General features: G+C 44.2%; 1 protein-coding gene across 2 annotated transcripts in view; it reads left to right on the top strand.

Annotated features, from left to right (window-relative positions):
• LOC139555242 (CUB and sushi domain-containing protein 3-like) overlaps positions 1–23,750 on the top strand; it is a 773,621-nt gene that overhangs the window by 446,451 nt on the left and 303,420 nt on the right. For both annotated transcript variants that reach the window (XM_071368883.1, XM_071368882.1), the window contains exons 13-18: positions 6,325–6,507; positions 7,682–8,008; positions 9,310–9,504; positions 15,152–15,290; positions 15,574–15,761; positions 21,494–21,682. In XM_071368883.1, the coding sequence (XP_071224984.1) occupies positions 6,325–6,507; positions 7,682–8,008; positions 9,310–9,504; positions 15,152–15,290; positions 15,574–15,761; positions 21,494–21,682 (1,221 nt within the window). The remainder of the gene's footprint in view (positions 1–6,324; positions 6,508–7,681; positions 8,009–9,309; positions 9,505–15,151; positions 15,291–15,573; positions 15,762–21,493; positions 21,683–23,750) is intronic.

Below are 23,750 nucleotides of genomic sequence, written 5' to 3'. Positions count from 1 at the left end.
GCTTTTAAGATTGTTTTGTCTCAATCAAACACAGTTGGAACACATGATCATGGTTTTACCAACAATCTGCTGTACTAAAACTTCTGCAACATTTATAACTAGTAGAATATGCACCTAAAACAATTTGTATCTTATTCTAGAATGTGTCTGTAAATTCGACAGATTCTCGCCTCGTTAATTACTTTGTGAGTGAGCTGTTGTGATTTCCCTCGACTACCTGCCTCCATTCTAATGTGCACTTACAGTAGTGTGGGTACCAGTTTCGGCATTTTGATGTCAGTTCGCTGTAACTGTCAAGAATTTTACACAATGGGAGCAGATTTTACATCAAAAGGACATAATGACATACACGACATCGCGTGGGTACCAGTTTCGTCGAACATCTCATTCCAAAATCATGGGCATTAATATGGAGTTGGTCCCCCCTGAAATAACAGCTGCCACTCTTCTGGGAAGGCTTTCCACTAGATGTTGGAAAATTGCTGCCGGGGCTTCCATTCCGCCACAAGCATTAGTGAGGTCGGGCACTGATGTTGGGCGATTAGGCCTGGCTCGCAGTTGGCTTTCCAATTCATCCCAAAGGTGTTCGACGGGGTTGAGGTCAGGGCTTTGTTTAGGCCAGTCAAGTTCTTCCACACCAATCTTGACAAACCAGGGTCATCCGGGTTTAGCCGGGGTAGGCCAGCATTGTAAATAAGAATTTGTTCTTAACTGACTTGCCTAGTTTAAAAAAAGGTTAAATTAAAATAAAATAAAATTTAAAATAATTGTAAATGGCATTGTCATGCTGAAACAGGAAAGGACCTTCCCCAAACTGTGTTAAGCTCTACGATGTCCCTTCACTAGCACCAAGGGGCCTAGTCCGAACCATGAAAAACAGACTATTATTCCTCCTCCACCAAACTTTACAGTTGGCACTGTGCATTGGAGCAAGTAGCGTTCTCCTGGTGTCTGCCAAACCCAGATTCGTCCGTCAGACTGCCAGATGGTGAAGCGTGATTCATCACTCCAGAGAACGCCTTTCCACTGCTCCAGAGTCCAATGGTGGAGAGCTTTACACCACTCCAGCTGACGCTTGGCATAGCGCATGGTGATCTTAGGCTCGTGTGCAGCTGCTTGGCCATGGAAATCCATTTTCCCAACAAACAGTTCTTGTGCTGACGTTGTTCCAGAGGACTCGGTAGTGAGTATTGCTACCAATGACAGACGGTTTTTACGCGCTACTTGCTTCAGCACTTGGCAGTCCCATTCTGTGAGCTTGTGTGGCCTACCCCTTCACGGCTGAGCCATTGTAGCTAATAGATTCCATTTCACAATAGTAGCACTTACAGTTGACCAGGGCAGCTCTATCAAGGCAGAAATTTGACGATCTGACTTGTTGGAAAGGTGGCATCTTATGATGTTGCCCTGTTGAAAGTCACTGAGCTCTTCAGTAAGGCCATTCTACTGCCAATGTTTGTCTACAGAGATTGCATGGCTGTGTGCTCTGTCAGCAACGGGTGTGGTTGAAATAGCCGAATCCACTAATTGGAAGCCGTGTCCACATACTTTTGTCACGCGTATTTTATAAGACAATTTCCAGAAAAGCACCAGTGAAGGTCATTCTTCACACAGTTGGTGACCGGAACAGGGACAGGACCATGAAGAACAGTAAAGCCTGTAATGGGATGTGAGCTCAGGGGGTGAGGAAAGGGTCAAGTTAGACCTTAAGAGATAAACGAAAAATAGATGTGTGTCCCAAATGGCACCCTATTCCCTTTATAGTGCACTACTTTTGACCAAAGTCCATAGGGTGCTGGTTAAAAGTAGTGCACTACAGTATATAAGAAATAGGGTGCCATTTGGGAAATAGTGGAGAACTTATCAAGAGGCAGGAAGTGCCGGTACTGCTGGAGGACCTTACCCATGTTCCTTTGGAGACTAGTCTATAGAGTTGTGTCTATATTTAAGGGTGTTCACCATGGCTGGTGTCCTTGAGTTACATTCTGCCCAAGATCAAGGGCAGTGGTGCTTCATTGAAAATCTATACTGCTCTACCAAGCAAATAGACAGTAACTGCTCATAGAGTGGAACTGAGAAAAATGGCTTTTATTCACCTTGGTTTCACAATAACTTTATGCAGTTAACTACTAACACAACCCCCATTTTCTCCAGAACACAATAGAGGCAGGATACTTGTACACATGATTAAGCATGTATTTAATGTAGCAAACATGACATTAACTAATTTTCGACCAAATTAACAGTTACTGTCTTTTTTCTTGGTAGGGCAGTATGGTCATCTTCATAATCTACCAATCCGGTCATATCGGTTGCTCAATTTGATCTCATTAGGATGCATGGTAACCATGGTTGTAAGTCCTGCTGTAAATTAAGCCTACCCAATTAACTAGGGTAGGTGTTTTAAATGTATCACCCCCCCCCCCCCCCCCCCCCCCCCCCCCCCCCCCCGCAAAAACACACTGTTCAGCAAACCGCTATGATTTCACCTAGTAGAGGTTAGAAGATTCAACAGAATGGGGATGAATCGTTCAATATATTTCTCTTGTTAGTGTCTTTTTTTGCACAAGGTCTTAACAGAGTCCATGCACAGGGCTTTCAGGTTTCTGAGCTGCAGGTAGGACAAATAAGAAAGGGATCAATTTGAAGGTAGAATCAAGCGGAATAGTCTAAGAGAATGAGAAGCCAGAGGTGAACAAATTGTGTGATGTTATTTGCCCTGAATATGATGGTGTTCTTTCATTTTAGAGTAACATAATTAAAACATGCAGCTAATTATTGCCATTTAAGGCACACATTGTCATCGTGTAGAGCTCAGTAATGATGGCTGAGGGATTTCAGGAGGAAAACAAATATAAGTCATTCTGAAACCACATTGAATCATTCCATGAAGCCAGATGAAAAATTAAGACTGTGAACAATAATACAGGTTTAAGTTGAATATTTCTAGAAAGACTGCGGATACATCCCAAAGGCTACCCTGTTCCCTATAAAGTGCACTACTTTACAATATTACTCATTGGGCCCTGGTCAAAAGGTGATACATAGGGAATAGGGTGTCATTTGAGACACACCCTGTGAGGTACTGTACCTCGTTGGAGTGATTCATCCTTAATCATGTATTTAACCATTTTGAATAAGAATTGTGTGTTTATTTTTGGGGCAATAGACATCAAAATAAATGTATAGAGGATAGTTAGATGAGTCAGGGGAAATTAATAAAGCCACAATGAGATTGGAAAAGCTGCATTGATAGAAAATTATTGGAGGACTTGTGAAGTTCTTAGAGCAGTGTAAGATGCAACAAACACACAATACACACACACACATACACACACACATACATACACACACACACACACACACACATACTGTATATACACACATACAGTACACACACACTGATTGATTTGCGGCCCCTATCACAGCACCAAGCTGAGAAGAGCTGGAGGTTAGGACCTCTGTGACAGATTTAAAAACCCCCATGGGTTATAACTGGAATATGTGGGCCTCTAATTAGTTCACAAACGTAATATATATTTTATGAGCTCAAGTGAGATATCTGGTTGGATCGTGTTCTATTGATGAGATGTTAATGTGTTTTTATGGAGCCTTGGAGAACAAATCATCTCACATTATAATGGCCACGTTGATGTCCTCAGATTCCAACGTTTTCTATTTAACAACACTGTGAATACTGCAGCCAAGATTACTAGTGTGGATATGCCATTGTAACCCATCGTTTGGAGGTTTGGGAGAGTGGAACATTGACTATATGGAAAATTAAGACCAGATTAAGGCAGCATACAGGAGCTCATAAAATGTGACTTTATTCTTTGAAAGCAATTAGCATCTCAATCACTTCACATAACAGACACGACCGGCATTACTAATTAATGATCATCAATTCTAATTCTAATGTTCAGTCTTACTATATTTATTGAGGAAATGCCTGCACTAGGTTTGATGTAATGAACAGATTAACTACTGGTAATTAACTACCAGTTTTCACAAATACTTTTTCCCACATACAACTTTGGATGTTTTGGATTATAAGTGTACCTCAAGGAAAATGTTGTATAGTTCCTGTAGACGTGAGTCATCCAACTATACATTTCCTTGTAGTTTCATTTGAAGTCTACACATTCATTTACAATTGATAGAAATACTTCCAATGGTACATAATACAATGTATTCATATATTTTTTATCATTTTTAAAGTGCTCATATTATTGATATCCCTTAATAAGTTGTTTAAATTTAAATCAATCAATCAGTCATTCAATCACATTTTATTTCACAGGCGCCGAATATAATGCTGTAGTGTAGACTTTACCGTGAAATGATTGCTTACGAATCAATGTGGGGCTATTTACAGGAAGTACCAGTACCAGATCAATGTGGAGCTATATACAGGGAGTACCAGTACCAGATCAATGTGGAGCTATATACAGGGAGTACCAGTACCAGATCAATGTGGAGCTATATACAGGAAGAACCAGTACCAGATCAATGTGGAGTTATATACAGGAAGTACCAGTACCAGATCAGTGTGGAACTATATACAGGAAGAACCAGTACCAGATCAATGTGGAGTTATATACAGGAAGTACCAGTACCAGATCAGTTTTACTCAACAGGACTCATTTTAGCATATTACTAAGAATTTGAACATCTCAGATCATTAGAATAGTTTACTAAGATGTGTGCCTATACTACTCTGGCTCCTGGCTGACGTTTGAATCTATGTTAGTGACTCATCTTTGAGATTGCATTTTCTCTAGTTTTCTCTGCCTTTGAATAAACTTCATATGTGTCATCCTGATTGGACTGTAATTCTCAAGGACGGCTAAATCTAGCTTAATGAGACATTCTTAGCCAAGATTTATGAAAAGTAAATCTCACAAGTAGAATTGAAATTAGCATACATGAGGAGTAGGCTTACAATGTCATATTTTTCCCTCATTTGCATCTACAATGTGGTTCCTACTTCGTATGAGTTGGGATTCTGTGATAGCCAGTATTGTTGACTGGCAGTGATTGCTGTTTGGTGATTTTTTAATTTACCTGGCAATTTCTGGAAACATACAGTAATAGAATCCCTGAACGAAAGACCTAGGCGAGGGGTCAACAGTATGCGTTGTGCTTATGAACACATATACCCACTCCAGATAGGATATAACAATTGATCATCTCCCCACAGACAAAGCTAACCTTAGTTTTCAACATTCTGTCGCCAGGCGTTATTCAGATGCGATGTGCGCTGCTCCAAAGCAATTTGTTCTCTGTCTTTTCTGATGTTGTAAAACACAGAGCAGTTAATATGCTCTAACCTTCCCCAGCCCTCCCTCCCTCCCTCCCACTTTCCCTCCCTTCCTCAATCCTACAGATTGAACAGCCCAGGCAGTCAGGGCAGTAGGTATTGTGAATCCCATAAAGAGGGTGTCATGATTGAAATTAATGCAATATATCAAGCTTTGCAAAGACTTCCATTACACCACGGCTGAAATAAACCTCCCCTCACTCCCACGAGCCGCTAACGTGATCCAACCCAACATTAATCCTGCCTTGAATATTATTTAGAGGAGTTTTTCGTTCCCTTACCGTTTGAGAATGGTCTCGGAGACAGCGCCAGGGTTCAGGGTTCAACTCTGAGGACATCTGAGAAGATGCATTACAGCTCCTCCCCACACCCACATGCTCCGAGAGAACCAACCATGCCAATCTAGGGTGTTATCTGGCTATGGTGACCCAGGATGGGTGAGGTGTGTGTGTGTGGGGTGGTTACGTGTATTTGTGGCTTCCCGTCTGCTGTGCTGGTGCATTCAGGGAGAGAGAGGCTCTGCATGCTTTGTCATGCTTGTCTGAATAGACGCAGGCCCAGTGTTAGGGTTCACCTGTTTCCTTAGTGTGGTAGGGATTACAAAGATCTCTCCTATCATCTCCCTTGTTCGCCTTCTCAAACATGGAAACAGAAAAGATCAAATAAGGCCGTATAACTGTACTATTCTACTCTGAGGACAACAAAGTATTTTCTGTCTGAATGGGTGAGAGGATGATCACTAACTCCCTGTGATTGTTGCCTGAACTCATCTGTGTTTGTTCTGAATATGGCCTGATTAATGTTACAACCCCTTTGTTACTACTGTACTGTAAATACCTCATGGTTTGAATTGGATCCATTACTTGAACTGGAAAGCATGATGCTATGGTTGTTTGATGGCAGACGGACACAAGACACATTTACCCATTCAATAAAACAAACTATACTGTCAACTGTCGTATGCTTACGAGGGCTATGTTTTTTGTCGCTGTTTTCCACAGAGATCGACAAGGAGAGTTGTGGTGACCCTGGTACGCCCCTCTATGGAATAAGGGAAGGTGACAGCTTCCTGAATGGGGGCATCCTGCGCTTCGAGTGTCAGTTTGGGTTTGAACTCATCGGGGAGAGGACCATAGCATGCCAGAACAACAACCAGTGGTCGGCCAACATCCCCATGTGTATCTGTGAGTATGAACATCTACATCACATCTACTGTCTGGGATTGTTCCTCTTATTTTTTCATCAAAATGTGTCTGAATCCCAAGTGGCACTACTTTTTACCAGAGCACAATGGGCACTATACTAAACTGAACAGAAATACAAACGCAACATGCAACAAAATCAAAGATTTTACTGAGTTGTAGTTCGTATTTGGGCTCCCGAGTGGTGCAGCGGTCTAAGGCACTGCATCTCAGTGCTAGAGGCATCACTAGAGACACCCTGGTTCGAATCAAGGCTGTATCACAACCGGCCGTGATTGGGAGTCCCATAGGGTGGCGCACAATTGGCCCAGCGTCGTCCGGGTTTGGCCGGCGTAGGCCGTCAATGTAAATAAGAATTGGTTTCATTAGGCCCTAATCTATGGATTTCACATGACTGGGAATACAGATATGCATCTGTTGTTCACAGATACCTTAAATAAAAAGGTAGGGGCGTGGATCAGAAAACCAGTCTGTATCTGGTGTGACCACCATTTGCCACATGTCGTGCAACACATCTCCTTTGCATAGAGTTGATCAGGCTGTTGATTGTGCCCTGTGGAATGTTGTCCCACTCCTCTTCAATGGCTGTGCGATGTCGATGTATATTTGCGGGAGCTGGAACACGCTGTCATACACGTCGATCCAGAGCATCCCAAATAATACGCAGGCCATGGAAGAACTGGGACATTTTCAGCTTACAGGAGTTGTGTACAGATTCTTGCGACATGGGGCCGTGCATTATCATGCTCAAACATGAGTTGATGGCAAGTGGATGAATGGCACGACAATGTAAACATTTCTAAAAACATCATTCCATGTTGACATTATGAGCTATTGTGTGTAGATCAGTGACACAACATAATGAATGTGCTATGTCAGATATGACTGTATTTACAAATATAAAGTGGGTAGTGTCTTGGTAGAGGGAGGTGTCTTGGTAGAGGGTAGTGTCTTATCTCCATTATCAATCTACAGTTTTTCAGTGTCTTATCACTGCATTTCTGTAATCAAAACCAGTAAATCCAGATCCCTGTAGATTATGATGTTGATACCATATTAACAGATGTTTCATCAATTTCTGCTACATTCAGTTCCAGGCATTTTGAAGTGCGTTCACACCATCTTTTCTCTTCGCCCCCATCCCTCTCCTCCACAGTCCCATGCCTGTCCAACTTCACAGTGCCAATGGGCACGGTATTATCACCCGACTACCCAGAAGGCTACAGCAACAACATGAACTGCGTGTGGCTGATCCTATCGGAACCCGGCAGCCGCATCCACCTGGCCTTCAACGACTTTGACCTGGAGGCGCCTTACGACTTTCTCACCGTGAAGGACGGAGAGCTGCTGGACGCCACCGTCCTGGGACGCTTCTCGGGGGCCGAATCCCCCTCCCACCTCGACAGTAACACAAACATACTGAGGCTGGAGTTCCAGGCCGACCACTCCATGGCCGGACGAGGGTTCAACATCACCTACAGCAGTAGGTTTCACCTTGATGTTGCGTTCTGTGCTGTCCTTCGTTTGATTTGACCATGTTAGTTGATTAGGGCTCAGTTCAGTTGAACCCATGTTGTGCTATTTCAATGGTTACTCTGCCATAAACCGAGTGCAATTGAGTTTGGCCCTTGGTAATGTTAGCTGTGGCCATATCTTTTGTTTTGTGGCACCTTGTGGTGACTTTACAGTAATGACTATAGTCCTGTATGTTTTGTCCTTATTGAATCCTTTTGATATTTGTCCTACCCTGACCTATCTCATATCTGTGTCAATTGTTTTTAGTTATCACGTAAGGGCTTAATCAATTTCCACCCAATCAACTTTGCCCTCACGGTTATGGTTATCCTTTTCAAAATGGCCTCGTAACTGTTGCTTTCTGAAGGAGACCCAAAATGTCACGCCAATCCATCACTTCTGTCAAAAGAATATGGGGGAAAAAAGAGGCCATGAAATCCTTTGTGCAAATAAGGCCCAAGTCATTAGGAACAATTGTAGGAGCTGGCCTTTCTGATTGACAACCAGACTCCATGTTATTTTAGTAAGGAACTGTCAGTGACATGATTGAGCAATGTTGCACTGATGTTATGTTCGACTGGGGGGCTTTCTGTCCCAAGACATCCATCAGTCAGTCAGTCTGACTTGACCTGCGAGGCTATGGTAACAAGAGTTTATGGCCAATTTAGTTGGAAGACATCTTCCTCCAGGGATTAAATCCCCTCTACGCTTCATAAAGTTCTGAAAAAATAGCCTTGAGGTCACTAGCACTACAAGGGAAATAATAAACACCCTTAAGAAGGGGAAAGTGGTTGTTTTCATGTCGTGAAGTGCCATCGACTATCGTCTTGAGTCTCTTAATGCTGAACGCTACAGCCCTTTCAACATCCCCTTTGTTACAAGGTCTATGCTCAATCTATGCTGGTGTCACTAGAAGTAAAGTGTTGGCTTCTGTTTGTCTTTACAATCCTACTCTAGATTTGAGCAACCAACTCAGACCATAACTAGCCCCGCCCCAACCGCTCAGGCATCTCAAATACAAAAATTAGGGATAGATTGTACTGGATAAACTCACCCTACAGCTTGAAATGTCACCAATGGCGCAATTTAATCAGATGATTTTCCGTGGCACAACTGGTTTGTAGGTTTTCAAGCTAGCAGTTACATGGGTGTACGATCAGAAGATCACTGGTTGGAGCCCAGTAAGGCGACAGGGACAGACAAGGAAGCAAATCAGTTAGCAGCACGGTTACATCTGGCAAAAAGAAATCAAAACATTTGTGTTTTCAGCGTTCGGCCACAACGAGTGTCCCGACCCGGGCATCCCGATAAATGCGAGGCGCTTCGGGGACAACTTCCAGCTGGGCAGCTCCATCTCAGTGATCTGTGATGACGGCTTCATCAAGACCCAGGGGGCCCAGACCATCACCTGTGAGCTGGACAACGGCAAGGTGATGTGGAGCGGACCCATCCCTAAATGTGAAGGTAATTATCCTGCTCTTCCTGGGGAGAGGAGAGACTGGGTGTGTTTGTGTGGGTGTGTGTAGGTGTGTGCGCGTGCGTGTGTGAGTGCATGTTTGTGTGTACGTGTGTTTGTGCCTGCGTTTACACTACCCTCTACATGCATGTATTTTAGGGTAATTACCCTGTTCCTGACACAGACGAAAGTCTAAGTGAGAGTAAGTGGATTGGATACTGTGTGTTGGATACTGTGTGTTGGAGGATACTAGAGGATACTCACCTGTGTGTTGGAGGATACTACATGTTACTCACCTGTGTGTTGGAGGATTCTAGAGGATACTCACCTGTGTGTTGGAGGATTCTAGAGGATACTCACCTGTGTGTTGGAGGATTCTAGAGGATACTCACCTGTGTGTTGGAGGATACTAGAGGATACTCACCTGTGTGTTGTAGGATACTAGAGGATACTCACCTGTGTGTTGGAGGATACTAGAGGATACTCACCTGTGTGTTGGAGGATACTAGATGATACTCACCTGTGTGTTGTAGGATACTAGAGGATACTCACCTGTGTGTTGTAGGAAACTAGAGGACACTCACCTGTGTGTTGTAGGAAACTAGAGGACACTCACCTGTGTGTTGTAGGAAACTAGAGGACACTCACCTGTGTGTTGTAGGAAACTAGAGGACACTCACCTGTGTGTTGTAGGAAACTAGAGGACACTCACCTGTGTGTTGGAGGATACTAGAGGATACTCACCTGTGTGTTGGAGGATACTAGAGGATACTCACCTGTGTGTTGGAGGATACTAGAGGATACTCACCTGTGTGTTGGAGGCTAGATACTAGAGGATACTCACCTGTGTGTTGTAGGATACTAGATGATACTCACCTGTGTGTTGGAGGATACTAGAGGATACTCACCTGTGTGTTGGAGGATACTAGAGGATACTCACCTGTGTGTTGGAGGATACTAGAGGATACTCACCTGTGTGTTGTAGGATTCTAGAGAATACTCACCTGTGTGTTGGAGGATACTAGAGGATACTCACCTGTGTGTTGGAGGATACTAGAGGATACTCACCTGTGTGTTGGAGGATACTAGAGGATACTCACCTGTGTGTTGGAGGATACTAGAAGATACTCACCTGTGTGTTGTAGGAAACTAGAGGACACTCACCTGTGTGTTGGAGGATACTAGAGGATACTCACCTGTGTGTTGTAGGAAACTAGAGGATACTCACCTGTGTGTTGGAGGATACTAGAAGATACTCACCTGTGTGTTGTAGGAAACTAGAGGACACTCACCTGTGTGTTGGAGAATACTAGCGGATACTCACCTGTGTGTTGGAGGATAGATACTAGAGGATACTCACCTGTGTGTTGGAGGATACTAGAGGATACTCACCTGTGTGTTGGAGGCTAGATACTAGAGGATACTCACCTGTGTGTTGTAGGATACTAGATGATACTCACCTGTGTGTTGGAGGATACTAGAGGATACTCACCTGTGTGTTGGAGGATACTAGAGGATACTCACCTGTGTGTTGGAGGATACTAGAGGATACTCACCTGTGTGTTGTAGGATTCTAGAGAATACTCACCTGTGTGTTGGAGGATACTAGAGGATACTCACCTGTGTGTTGGAGGATACTAGAGGATACTCACCTGTGTGTTGGAGGATACTAGAGGATACTCACCTGTGTGTTGGAGGATACTAGAAGATACTCACCTGTGTGTTGTAGGAAACTAGAGGACACTCACCTGTGTGTTGGAGGATACTAGAGGATACTCACCTGTGTGTTGTAGGAAACTAGAGGATACTCACCTGTGTGTTGGAGGATACTAGAAGATACTCACCTGTGTGTTGTAGGAAACTAGAGGACACTCACCTGTGTGTTGGAGGATACTAGAGGATACTCACCTGTGTGTGGAGGATACTAGAGGACACTCACCTGTGTGTGGAGGATACTAGAGGACACTCACCTGTGTGTTGGAGGATAGATACTAGAGGATACTCACCTGTGTGTTGGAGGATACTAGAGGATACTCACCTGTGTGTTGGAGGATACTAGAGGATACTCACCTGTGTGTTCGAGGATACTAGAGGATACTCACCTGTGTGTTGTAGGAAACTAGAGGACACTCACCTGTGTGTTGGAGAATACTAGAGGATACTCACCTGTGTGTTGGAGGATAGATACTACAGGATACTCACCTGTGTGTTGGAGGATACTAGAGGATACTCACCTGTGTGTTGTAGGAAACTAGAGGACACTCACCTGTGTGTTGGAGAATACTAGAGGATACTCACCTGTGTGTTGGAGGATACTAGAGGATACTCACCTGTGTGTTGGAGGATACTAGAGGATACTCACCTGTGTGTTGTAGGAAACTAGAGGACACTCACCTGTGTGTTGGAGAATACTAGAGGATACTCACCTGTGTGTTGGAGGATAGATACTACAGGATACTCACCTGTGTGTTGGAGGATACTAGAGGATACTCACCTGTGTGTTGTAGGATAGATACTAGATGATACTCACCTGTGTGTTGTAGGAAACTAGAGGATACTCACCTGTGTGTTGTAGGATGGATACTAGAGGATACTCACCTGTGTGTTGGAGGATACTAGAGGATACTCACCTGTGTGTTGGAGGATAGATACTACAGGATACTCACCTGTGTGTTGGAGGATACTAGAGGATACTCACCTGTGTGTTGTAGGATAGATACTAGATGATACTCACCTGTGTGTTGTAGGAAACTAGAGGATACTCACCTGTGTGTTGGAGGATGGATACTAGAGGATACTCACCTGTGTGTTGGAGGATAGATACTAGATGATACTCACCTGTGTGTTGGAGGATACTAGAGGATACTCACCTGTGTGTTGGAGGATACTAGAGGATACTCACCTGTGTGTTGGAGGATACTAGAGGATACTCACCTGTGTGTTGGAGGATACTAGAGGATACTCACCTGTGTGTTGGAGGATAGATACTAGAGGATACTCACCTGTGTGTTGTAGGAAACTAGAGGACACTCACTTGTGTTGTAGGATACTAGAGGACACTCACCTGTGTGTTGTAGGAAACTAGAGAACACTCACCTGTGTGTTGAAGGAAACTAGAGGATACTCACCTGTGTGTTGAAGGAAACTAGAGGACACTCACCTGTGTGTTGAAGGAAACTAGAGGATACTCACCTGTGTGTTGAAGGAAACTAGAGGACATTCACCTGTGTGTTGTAGGAAACTAGAGGATACTCACCTGTGTGTTGAAGGAAACTAGAGGACACTCACCTGTGTGTTGACGGAAACTAGAGGATACTCACCTGTTTGTGGAGGATTCTAGAGGATACTCACCTGTGTGTTGGAGGATAGATACTAGAGGATACTCACCTGTGTGTTGTAGGAAACTAGAGGATACTCACCTGTGTGTTGGAGGATAACTCACCTGTGTGTTGTAGGATACTAGAGGATACTCACCTGTGTGTTGGAGGATACTAGAGGACACTCACCTGTGTGTTGGAGGATACTAGAGGATACTCACCTGTGTGTTGGAGGATAGATACTAGAGGATACTCACCTGTGTGTTGTAGGAAACTAGAGGATACTCACCTGTGTGTTGGAGGATACTAGAGGATACTCACCTGTGTGTTGGAGGATACTAGAGGACACTCACCTGTGTGTTGTAGGAAACTAGAGGATACTCACCTGTGTGTTGGAGGATACTACATGTTACTCACCTGTGTGTTGGAGGAAACTAGAGGATACTCACCTGTGTGTTGGAGGATAGATACTAGAGGATACTCACCTGTGTGTTGTAGGAAACTAGAGGATACTCACCTGTGTGTTGGAGGATACTAGAGGATACTCACCTGTGTGTTGGAGGATACTAGAGGACACTCACCTGTGTGTTGTAGGAAACTAGAGGATACTCACCTGTGTGTTGGAGGATACTACATGTTACTCACCTGTGTGTTGAAGGAAACTAGAGGATACTCACCTGTGTGTTGGAGGATACTAGAGGATACTCACCTGTGTGTTGGAGGATACTACATGTTACTCACCTGTGTGTTGGAGGATACTAGAGGACACTCACCTGTGTGTTGGAGGATACTAGAGGATACTCACCTGTGTGTTGGAGGATACTACATGTTACTCACCTGTGTGTTGGAGGATACTAGAGGATACTCACCTGTGTGTTGGAGGATACTACATGTTACTCACCTGTGTGTTGGAGGATACTAGAGGATACTCACCTGTGTGTTGGAGGATACTAGAGGATACTCACCTGTGTGTTGGAGGATACTAGAGGATACTCACCTGTGTGTTGGAGGATACTAGAGGATACTCACCTGTGTGTTGTAGGATACTAGAGGATACTCACCTGTGTGTTGGAGGATACTAGAGGATACTCACCTGTGTGTTGGAGGAAACTAGAGGATACTCACCTGTGTGTTGGAGGATACTAGAGGATACTCACCTGTGTGTTGGAGGATACTAGAGGATACTCACCTGTGTGTTGGAGGATACTAGATGATACTCACCTGTGTGTTGGAGGATACTAGAGGATACTCACCTGTGTGTTGGAGGATACTAGAGGATACTCACCTGTGTGTTGGAGGATACTAGATGATACTCACCTGTGTGTTGGAGGATACTAGAGGATACTCACCTGTGTGTTGGAGGATTCTAGAGGATACTCACCTTTGTGTTGGAGGATACTAGATGATACTCACCTGTGTGTTGGAGGATACTAGAGGATACTCACCTGTGTGTTGGAGGATTCTAGAGGATACTCACCTTTGTGTTGGAGGATTCTAGAGGATACTCACCTTTGTGTTGGAGGATACTAGAGGATACTCACCTGTGTGTGGAGGATACTAGATGATACTCACCTGTGTGTTGGAGGATACTAGAGGATACTCACCTGTGTGTTGGAGGATTCTAGAGGATACTCACCTTTGTGTTGGAGGATACTAGATGATACTCACCTGTGTGTTGGAGGATACTAGAGGATACTCACCTGTGTGTTGGAGGATTCTAGAGGATACTCACCTTTGTGTTGGAGAATACTAGAGGATACTCACCTGTGTGTTGGAGGATACTAGAGGATACTCACCTGTGTGTTGGAGGATACTAGAGGATACTCACCTGTGTGTTGGAGGATACTAGAGGATACTCACCTGTGTGTTGGAGGATTCTAGAGGATACTCACCTTTGTGTTGGAGGATACTAGAGGATACTCACCTGTGTGTTGGAGGATACTAGAGGATACTCACCTGTGTGTTGTAGGATTCTAGAGGATACTCACCTGTGTGTTGGAGGATACTAGAGGATACTCACCTGTGTGTTGGGGGAAACTAGAGGATACTCACCTGTGTGTTGGGGGATACTAGAGGATACTCACCTGTGTGTTGGAGGATACTAGGGAAGGCTTAGGGACACCTGGGGATCGGGGACAGGTACTGTAGGCCAAGCAGTCACCTTCAATCTGACTTCCTGTCAGTCACTCACCCTGCACCTTGTGTCCCTGATGCTGTGGTGACATCACTCATAAGGAGTAGGAGTACAGTACGCTGTATGAGACTGTTTGCCAGATTAGATCATCAAGCAGGGCATTTTGAGTTATTTAAAACTCTCTCTCCCCCCTCCCCTCCGTAGCCCCCTGTGGAGGCCACTTCTCCTCTCCCAGTGGGGTGATCCTGTCCCCAGGGTGGCCTGGATACTACAAGGGCTCCCTCAGCTGTGAGTGGGTCATCGAGACCGAGCCCGGACGCTCCATCAAGATCACCTTTGACAAGTACTTGTCCATTATATCATTAAAGTTGTTCAATGTATTCTATTTTATTCTATTAGCATTCCCAAACTGTTGAGTACAGAGAAGGGATTTCTGCATCAATGAATGCAACCATAATGGAATCTTATTGCTTATTTATTGTATATTTATAAAGTCTCCTTTGAAAGTGCTTTTTAGTGCAGTAGTAGACTTAATCGAAGTTTATGCAACTGTAGCACTGACTATGTATTATCACAAGTAAATAAAATGTGCAGATTTCACAATTCCTCCTCTGTCATTGGTCCAGGTTTCAGACAGAGCTGGGCTATGACTTCCTGGAGATCCACGATGGACCCAACCTGCTCTCTCCTCTGGTCGGCTCATTCAACGGTACCCAGGTGCCCCAGTTCCTGTTCAGCAGTACTAACCACCTGTACATGCTCTTCACCACCGACAACAGCCGCTCCAACAGTGGATTTAAGATCATCTATGAGAGTAAGTCTAGTTTAGTGACCCAGGTGTTCCTAGTCAGATCATCTACCATAGTACTAGTCTAGTATAGTGACCCAGGTGTTCCTGGTCAGAACATCTACCATAGTACTAGTCTAGTATAGTGACCCAGGTGTTCCTAGTCAGATCATCTACCATAGTACTAGTCTAGTATAGTGACCCAGGTGTTCCTGGTCAGATCATCTACCATAGTACTAGTCTAGTATAGTGACCCAGGTGTTCCTGGTCAGATCATCTATCATAGTACTAGTCTAGTCTAGTGACCCAGGTGTTCCTGGTCAGATCATCTACCATAGTACTAGTCTAGTATAGTGACCCAGGTGTTCCTGGTCAGATCATCTACCATAGTACTAGTCTAGTATAGTGACCCAGGTGTTCCTGGTCAGATCATCTACCATAGTACTAGTATAGTTTAGTGACCCAGGTGTTCCTGGTCAGATCATCTACCATAGTACTAGTCTAGTTTAGTGACCCAGGTGTTCCTGGTCAGATCATCTACCATAGTACTAGTATAGTATAGTGACCCAGGTGTTCCTGGTCAGATCATCTACCATAGTACTAGTCTAGTTTAGTGACCCAGGTGTTCCTGGTCAGATCATCTACCATAGTACTAGTATAGTATAGTGACCCAGGTGTTCCTGGTCAGATCATCTACCATAGTACTAGTCTAGTATAGTGACCCAGGTGTTCCTGGTCAGATCATCTACCATAGTACTAGTCTAGTATAGTGACCCAGGTGTTCCTGGTCAGATCATCTACCATAGTACTAGTCTAGTATAGTGACCCAGGTGTTCCTGGTCAGATCATCTACCATAGTACTAGTCTAGTTTAGTGACCCAGGTGTTCCTGGTCAGATCATCTACCATAGTACTAGTCTAGTATAGTGACCCAGGTGTTCCTGGTCAGATCATCTACCATAGTACTAGTCTAGTTTAGTGACCCAGGTGTTCCTGGTCAGATCATCTACCATAGTACTAGTATAGTATAGTGACCCAGGTGTTCCTGGTCAGATCATCTACCATAGTACTAGTCTAGTATAGTGACCCAGGTGTTCCTGGTCAGATCATCTACCATAGTACTAGTCTAGTACAGTGACCCAGGTGTTCCTGGTCAGATCATCTACCATAGTACTAGTCTAGTATAGTGACCCAGGTGTTCCTGGTCAGATCATCTACCATAGTACTAGTCTAGTTTAGTGACCCAGGTGTTCCTGGTCAGATCATCTACCATAGTACTAGTCTAGTATAGTGACCCAGGTGTTCCTGGTCAGATCATCTACCATAGTACTAGTCTAGTATAGTGACCCAGGTGTTCCTGGTCAGATCATCTACCATAGTACTAGTCTAGTATAGTGACCCAGGTGTTCCTAGTCAGATCATCTACCATAGTACTAGTCTAGTATAGTGACCCAGGTGTTCCTGGTCAGATCATCTACCATAGTACTAGTCTAGTATAGTGACCCAGGTGTTCCTGGTCAGATCATCTACCATAGTACTAGTCTAGTATAGTGACCCAGGTGTTCCTGGTCAGATCATCTACCATAGTACTAGTCTAGTATAGTGACCCAGGTGTTCCTAGTCAGATCATCTACCATAGTACTAGTCTAGTATAGAGACCCAGGTGTTCCTGGTCAGATCATCTACCATAGTACTAGTCTAGTATAGTGACCCAGGTGTTCCTGGTCAGATGATCTACCATAGTACTAGTCTAATATAGTGACCCAGGTGTTCCTGGTCAGATCATCTACCATAGTACTAGTCTAGTATAGTGACCCAGGTGTTCCTGGTCAGATCATCTACCATAGTACTAGTCTAGTATAGTGACCCAGGTGTTTCTGGTCAGATCATCTACCATAGTACTAGTCTAGTATAGTGACCCAGGTGTTCCTGGTCAGATCATCTACCATAGTACTAGTCTAGTATAGTGACCCAGGTGTTCCTAGTCAGATCATCTACCATAGTACTAGTCTAGTATAGTGACCCAGGTGTTCCTGGTCAGATCATCTACCATAGTACTAGTCTAGTTTAGTGACCCAGGTGTTCCTGGTCAGATCATCTACCATAGTACTAGTCTAGTATAGTGACCCAGGTGTTCCTGGTCAGATCATCTACCATAGTACTAGTCTAGTTTAGTGACCCAGGTGTTCCTGGTCAGATCATCTACCATAGTACTAGTATAGTATAGTGACCCAGGTGTTCCTGGTCAGATCATCTACCATAGTACTAGTATAGTATAGTGACCCAGGTGTTCCTGGTCAGATCATCTACCATAGTACTAGTCTAGTATAGTGACCCAGGTGTTCCTGGTCAGATCATCTACCATAGTACTAGTCTAGTTTAGTGACCCAGGTGTTCCTGGTCAGATCATCTACCATAGTACTAGTCTAGTATAGTGACCCAGGTGTTCCTGGTCAGATCATCTACCATAGTACTAGTCTAGTATAGTGACCCAGGTGTTCCTAGTCAGATCATCTACCATAGTACTAGTCTAGTATAGTGACCCAGGTGTTCCTGGTCAGATCATCTACCATAGTACTAGTCTAGTATAGTGACCCAGGTGTTCCTGGTCAGATCATCTATCATAGTACTAGTCTAGTCTAGTGACCCAGGTGTTCCTGGTCAGATCATCTACCATAGTACTAGTCTAGTATAGTGACCCAGGTGTTCCTGGTCAGATCATCTACCATAGTACTAGTCTAGTATAGTGACCCAGGTGTTCCTGGTCAGATCATCTACCATAGTACTAGTATAGTTTAGTGACCCAGGTGTTCCTAGTCAGATCATCTACCATAGTACTAGTCTAGTTTAGTGACCCAGGTGTTCCTGGTCAGATCATCTACCATAGTACTAGTATAGTATAGTGACCCAGGTGTTCCTGGTCAGATCATCTACCATAGTACTAGTCTAGTTTAGTGACCCAGGTGTTCCTGGTCAGATCATCTACCATAGTACTAGTATAGTATAGAGACCCAGGTGTTCCTGGTCAGATCATCTACCATAGTACTAGTCTAGTATAGTGACCCAGGTGTTCCTGGTCAGATCATCTACCATAGTACTAGTCTAGTATAGTGACCCAGGTGTTCCTGGTCAGATCATCTACCATAGTACTAGTCTAGTATAGTGACCCAGGTGTTCCTGGTCAGATCATCTACCATAGTACTAGTCTAGTTTAGTGACCCAGGTGTTCCTGGTCAGATCATCTACCATAGTACTAGTCTAGTATAGTGACCCAGGTGTTCCTGTTTAGATCATCTACCATAGTACTAGTCTAGTTTAGTGACCCAGGTGTTCCTGGTCAGATCATCTACCATAGTACTAGTATAGTATAGTGACCCAGGTGTTTCTGGTCAGATCATCTACCATAGTACTAGTCTAGTATAGTGACCCAGGTGTTCCTGGTCAGATCATCTACCATAGTACTAGTCTAGTATAGTGACCCAGGTGTTCCTAGTCAGATCATCTACCATAGTACTAGTCTAGTATAGTGACCCAGGTGTTCCTGGTCAGATCATCTACCATAGTACTAGTCTAGTTTAGTGACCCAGGTGTTCCTGGTCAGATCATCTACCATAGTACTAGTCTAGTATAGTGACCCAGGTGTTCCTGGTCAGATCATCTACCATAGTACTAGTCTAGTTTAGTGACCCAGGTGTTCCTGGTCAGATCATCTACCATAGTACTAGTATAGTATAGTGACCCAGGTGTTCCTGGTCAGATCATCTACCATAGTACTAGTATAGTATAGTGACCCAGGTGTTCCTGGTCAGATCATCTACCATAGTACTAGTCTAGTATAGTGACCCAGGTGTTCCTGGTCAGATCATCTACCATAGTACTAGTCTAGTTTAGTGACCCAGGTGTTCCTGGTCAGATCATCTACCATAGTACTAGTCTAGTATAGTGACCCAGGTGTTCCTGGTCAGATCATCTACCATAGTACTAGTCTAGTATAGTGACCCAGGTGTTCCTAGTCAGATCATCTACCATAGTACTAGTCTAGTATAGTGACCCAGGTGTTCCTGGTCAGATCATCTACCATAGTACTAGTCTAGTATAGTGACCCAGGTGTTCCTGGTCAGATCATCTATCATAGTACTAGTCTAGTCTAGTGACCCAGGTGTTCCTGGTCAGATCATCTACCATAGTACTAGTCTAGTATAGTGACCCAGGTGTTCCTGGTCAGATCATCTACCATAGTACTAGTCTAGTATAGTGACCCAGGTGTTCCTGGTCAGATCATCTACCATAGTACTAGTATAGTTTAGTGACCCAGGTGTTCCTAGTCAGATCATCTACCATAGTACTAGTCTAGTTTAGTGACCCAGGTGTTCCTGGTCAGATCATCTACCATAGTACTAGTATAGTATAGTGACCCAGGTGTTCCTGGTCAGATCATCTACCATAGTACTAGTCTAGTTTAGTGACCCAGGTGTTCCTGGTCAGATCATCTACCATAGTACTAGTATAGTATAGTGACCCAGGTGTTCCTGGTCAGATCATCTACCATAGTACTAGTCTAGTATAGTGACCCAGGTGTTCCTGGTCAGATCATCTACCATAGTACTAGTCTAGTATAGTGACCCAGGTGTTCCTGGTCAGATCATCTACCATAGTACTAGTCTAGTATAGTGACCCAGGTGTTCCTGGTCAGATCATCTACCATAGTACTAGTCTAGTTTAGTGACCCAGGTGTTCCTGGTCAGATCATCTACCATAGTACTAGTCTAGTATAGTGACCCAGGTGTTCCTGGTCAGATCATCTACCATAGTACTAGTCTAGTATAGTGACCCAGGTGTTCCTGGTCAGATCATCTACCATAGTACTAGTCTAGTATAGTGACCCAGGTGTTCCTGGTCAGATCATCTACCATAGTACTAGTCTAGTTTAGTGACCCAGGTGTTCCTGGTCAGATCATCTACCATAGTACTAGTCTAGTATAGTGACCCAGGTGTTCCTGGTCAGATCATCTACCATAGTACTAGTCTAGTATAGTGACCCAGGTGTTCCTGGTCAGATCATCTACCATAGTACTAGTCTAGTATAGTGACCCAGGTGTTCCTGGTCAGATCATCTACCATAGTACTAGTCTAGTATAGTGACCCAGGTGTTCCTGGTCAGATCATCTACCATAGTACTAGTCTAGTATAGTGACCCAGGTGTTCCTGGTCAGATCATCTACCATAGTACTAGTCTAGTATAGTGACCCAGGTGTTCCTGGTCAGATCATCTACCATAGTACTAGTCTAGTTTAGTGACCCAGGTGTTCCTGGTCAGATCATCTACCATAGTACTAGTATAGTATAGTGACCCAGGTGTTCCTGGTCAGATCATCTACCATAGTACTAGTCTAGTATAATGACCCAGGTGTTCCTGGTCAGATCATCTACCATAGTACTAGTCTAGTATAGTGACCCAGGTGTTCCTGGTCAGATCATCTACCATAGTACTAGTCTAGTATAGTGACCCAGGTGTTCCTGGTCAGATCATCTACCATAGTACTAGTCTAGTTTAGTGACCCAGGTGTTCCTGGTCAGATCATCTACCATAGTACTAGTCTAGTTTAGTGACCCAGGTGTTCCTGGTCAGATCATGTGGTCAGAACAAACTCCTAGCCCTGCCCATTCTTTAGCTCTAACTCTGATTTCAAATTGTTAAAGCTTCATATTCCCTGTATGAGACGTGTGATGTTGTTGATCCCATAACATTTTAATCTTCAGGCGTGACCGTGGACACCTACTCCTGCCAGGACCCGGGCTTCCCGGTCAACGGGTTGCGTTACGGTCAAGACTTCACCATCGGTTCGACTGTGTCGTTCGGCTGTGACCCTGGATACAGGCTAAGCCACGAGGAACCTCTGGTCTGTGAGAAGAACCACTGGTGGAGCCACCCTCTGCCCACCTGTGATGGTACGAACCAGTTCAAACCAGTTTAAATCGTTTCCAAAACGAGTTTAGGTACGCACATCCAGTGACGTTCAGGTGCAGGGTACATTAGGCTAAGTCATGAACTGCAGAAGCATTCGACAGTGTGCAGGTCTCTGTTTATTTTTCATGGTATGGACAGTAGCCATGGTGACCAAGGTTGTATCCTATTAGACTGTTTACCAGATGTGTTTGTGCGTTACTCACATGTCGTGGTCATTGTGGTGCTGAACACATAAGAAGTGGGCTAAAGAAGTTTGTGTAGTACATATCTGACCACCAGGTTAGTGATCTAGTCTAGATCTGGGCTCTCCATAGTACATATCTGACCACCAGGTTAGTGATCTAGTCTAGATCTGGGCTCTCCATAGTACATATCTGACCACCAGGTTAGTGATCTAGTCTAGATCTGGGCTCTCCATAGTACATATCTGACCACCAGGTTAGTGATCTAGTCTAGATCTGGGCTCTCCATAGTACATATCTGACCACCAGGTTAGTGATCTAGTCTAGATCTGGGCTCTCCATAGTACATATCTGACCACCAGGTTAGTTCTCTAGTCTAGATCAGGGCTCTCCATAGTACATATCTGACCACCAGGTTAGTGATCTAGTCTAGATCTGGGCTCTCCATAGTACATATCTGACCACCAGGTTAGTGATCTAGTCTAGATCAGGGCTCTCCATAGTACATATCTGACCACCAGGTTAGTGATCTAGTCTAGATCTGGGCTCTCCATAGTACATATCTGACCACCAGGTTAGTGATCTAGTCTAGATCAGGGCTCTCCATAGTACATATCTGACCACCAGGTTAGTGATCTAGTCTAGATCTGGGCTCTCCATAGTACATATCTGACCACCAGGTTAGTGATCTAGTCTAGATCAGGGCTCTCCATAGTACATATCTGACCACCAGGTTAGTGATCTAGTCTAGATCTGGGCTCTCCATAGTACATATCTGACCACCAGGTTAGTGATCTAGTCTAGATCTGGGCTCTCCATAGTACATATCTGACCACCAGGTTAGTGATCTAGTCTAGATCTGGGCTCTCCATAGTACATATCTGACCACCAGGTTAGTGATCTAGTCTAGATCTAGGCTCTCCATAGTACATATCTGACCACCAGGTTAGTTCTCTAGTCTAGATCAGGGCTCTCCATAGTACATATCTGACCACCAGGTTAGTGATCTAGTCTAGATCTGGGCTCTCCATAGTACATATCTGACCACCAGGTTAGTGATCTAGTCTAGATCAGGGCTCTCCATGGTACATATCTGACCACCAGGTTAGTGATCTAGTCTAGATCAGGGCTCTCCATAGTACATATCTGACCACCAGGTTAGTGATCTAGTCTAGATCAGGGCTCTCCATAGTACATATCTGACCACCAGGTTAGTGATCTAGTCTAGATCAGGGCTCTCCATAGTACATATCTGACCACCAGGTTAGTGATCTAGTCTAGATCAGGGCTCTCCATAGTACATATCTGACCACCAGGTTAGTTCTCTAGTCTAGATCTTGGCTCTCCATAGTACATATCTGACCACCAGGTTAGTTATCTAGTCTAGATCAGTGCTCTCCATAGTACATATCTGACCACCAGGTTAGTTCTCTAGTCTAGATCTGGGCTCTCCATAGTACATATCTGACCACCAGGTTAGTTTTCTAGTCTAGATCTGGGCTCTCCATAGTACATATCAGACCACCAGGTTAGTTCTCTGTTCCTGGAGAGCTACCATCCTGTAGGTTATCTAGCGCACCTGATTCTAATAATTAGCTGGTTGATAAGCTGAATCAGGTTAGTTACAGCTGGGGTTGGAGTGAAAATCTACAGGAGGGTAGCTCTCCAGGAACAGGATTGGAGTTAAAACCTACAGGAGGGTAGCTCTCCAGGAACAGGCTTGGAGTTAAAACCTACTGGAGGGTAGCTCTCCAGGAACAGGGTTGGAGTTAAAACCTACAGCATGGTAACTCTCCAGGAACAGGATTGGAGTTAAAACCTACAGGAGGGTAGCTCTCCAGGAACAGGGTTGGAGTTAAAGCCTAAA

The sequence above is a fragment of the Salvelinus alpinus genome, chromosome 26 (genome assembly GCF_045679555.1).
Source record: "Salvelinus alpinus chromosome 26, SLU_Salpinus.1, whole genome shotgun sequence".
Lineage (NCBI taxonomy): Eukaryota > Metazoa > Chordata > Actinopteri > Salmoniformes > Salmonidae > Salvelinus > Salvelinus alpinus.
Note: the sequence above shows the minus strand (reverse complement) of the source record. Positions and strands in the feature narration are given on the sequence as shown.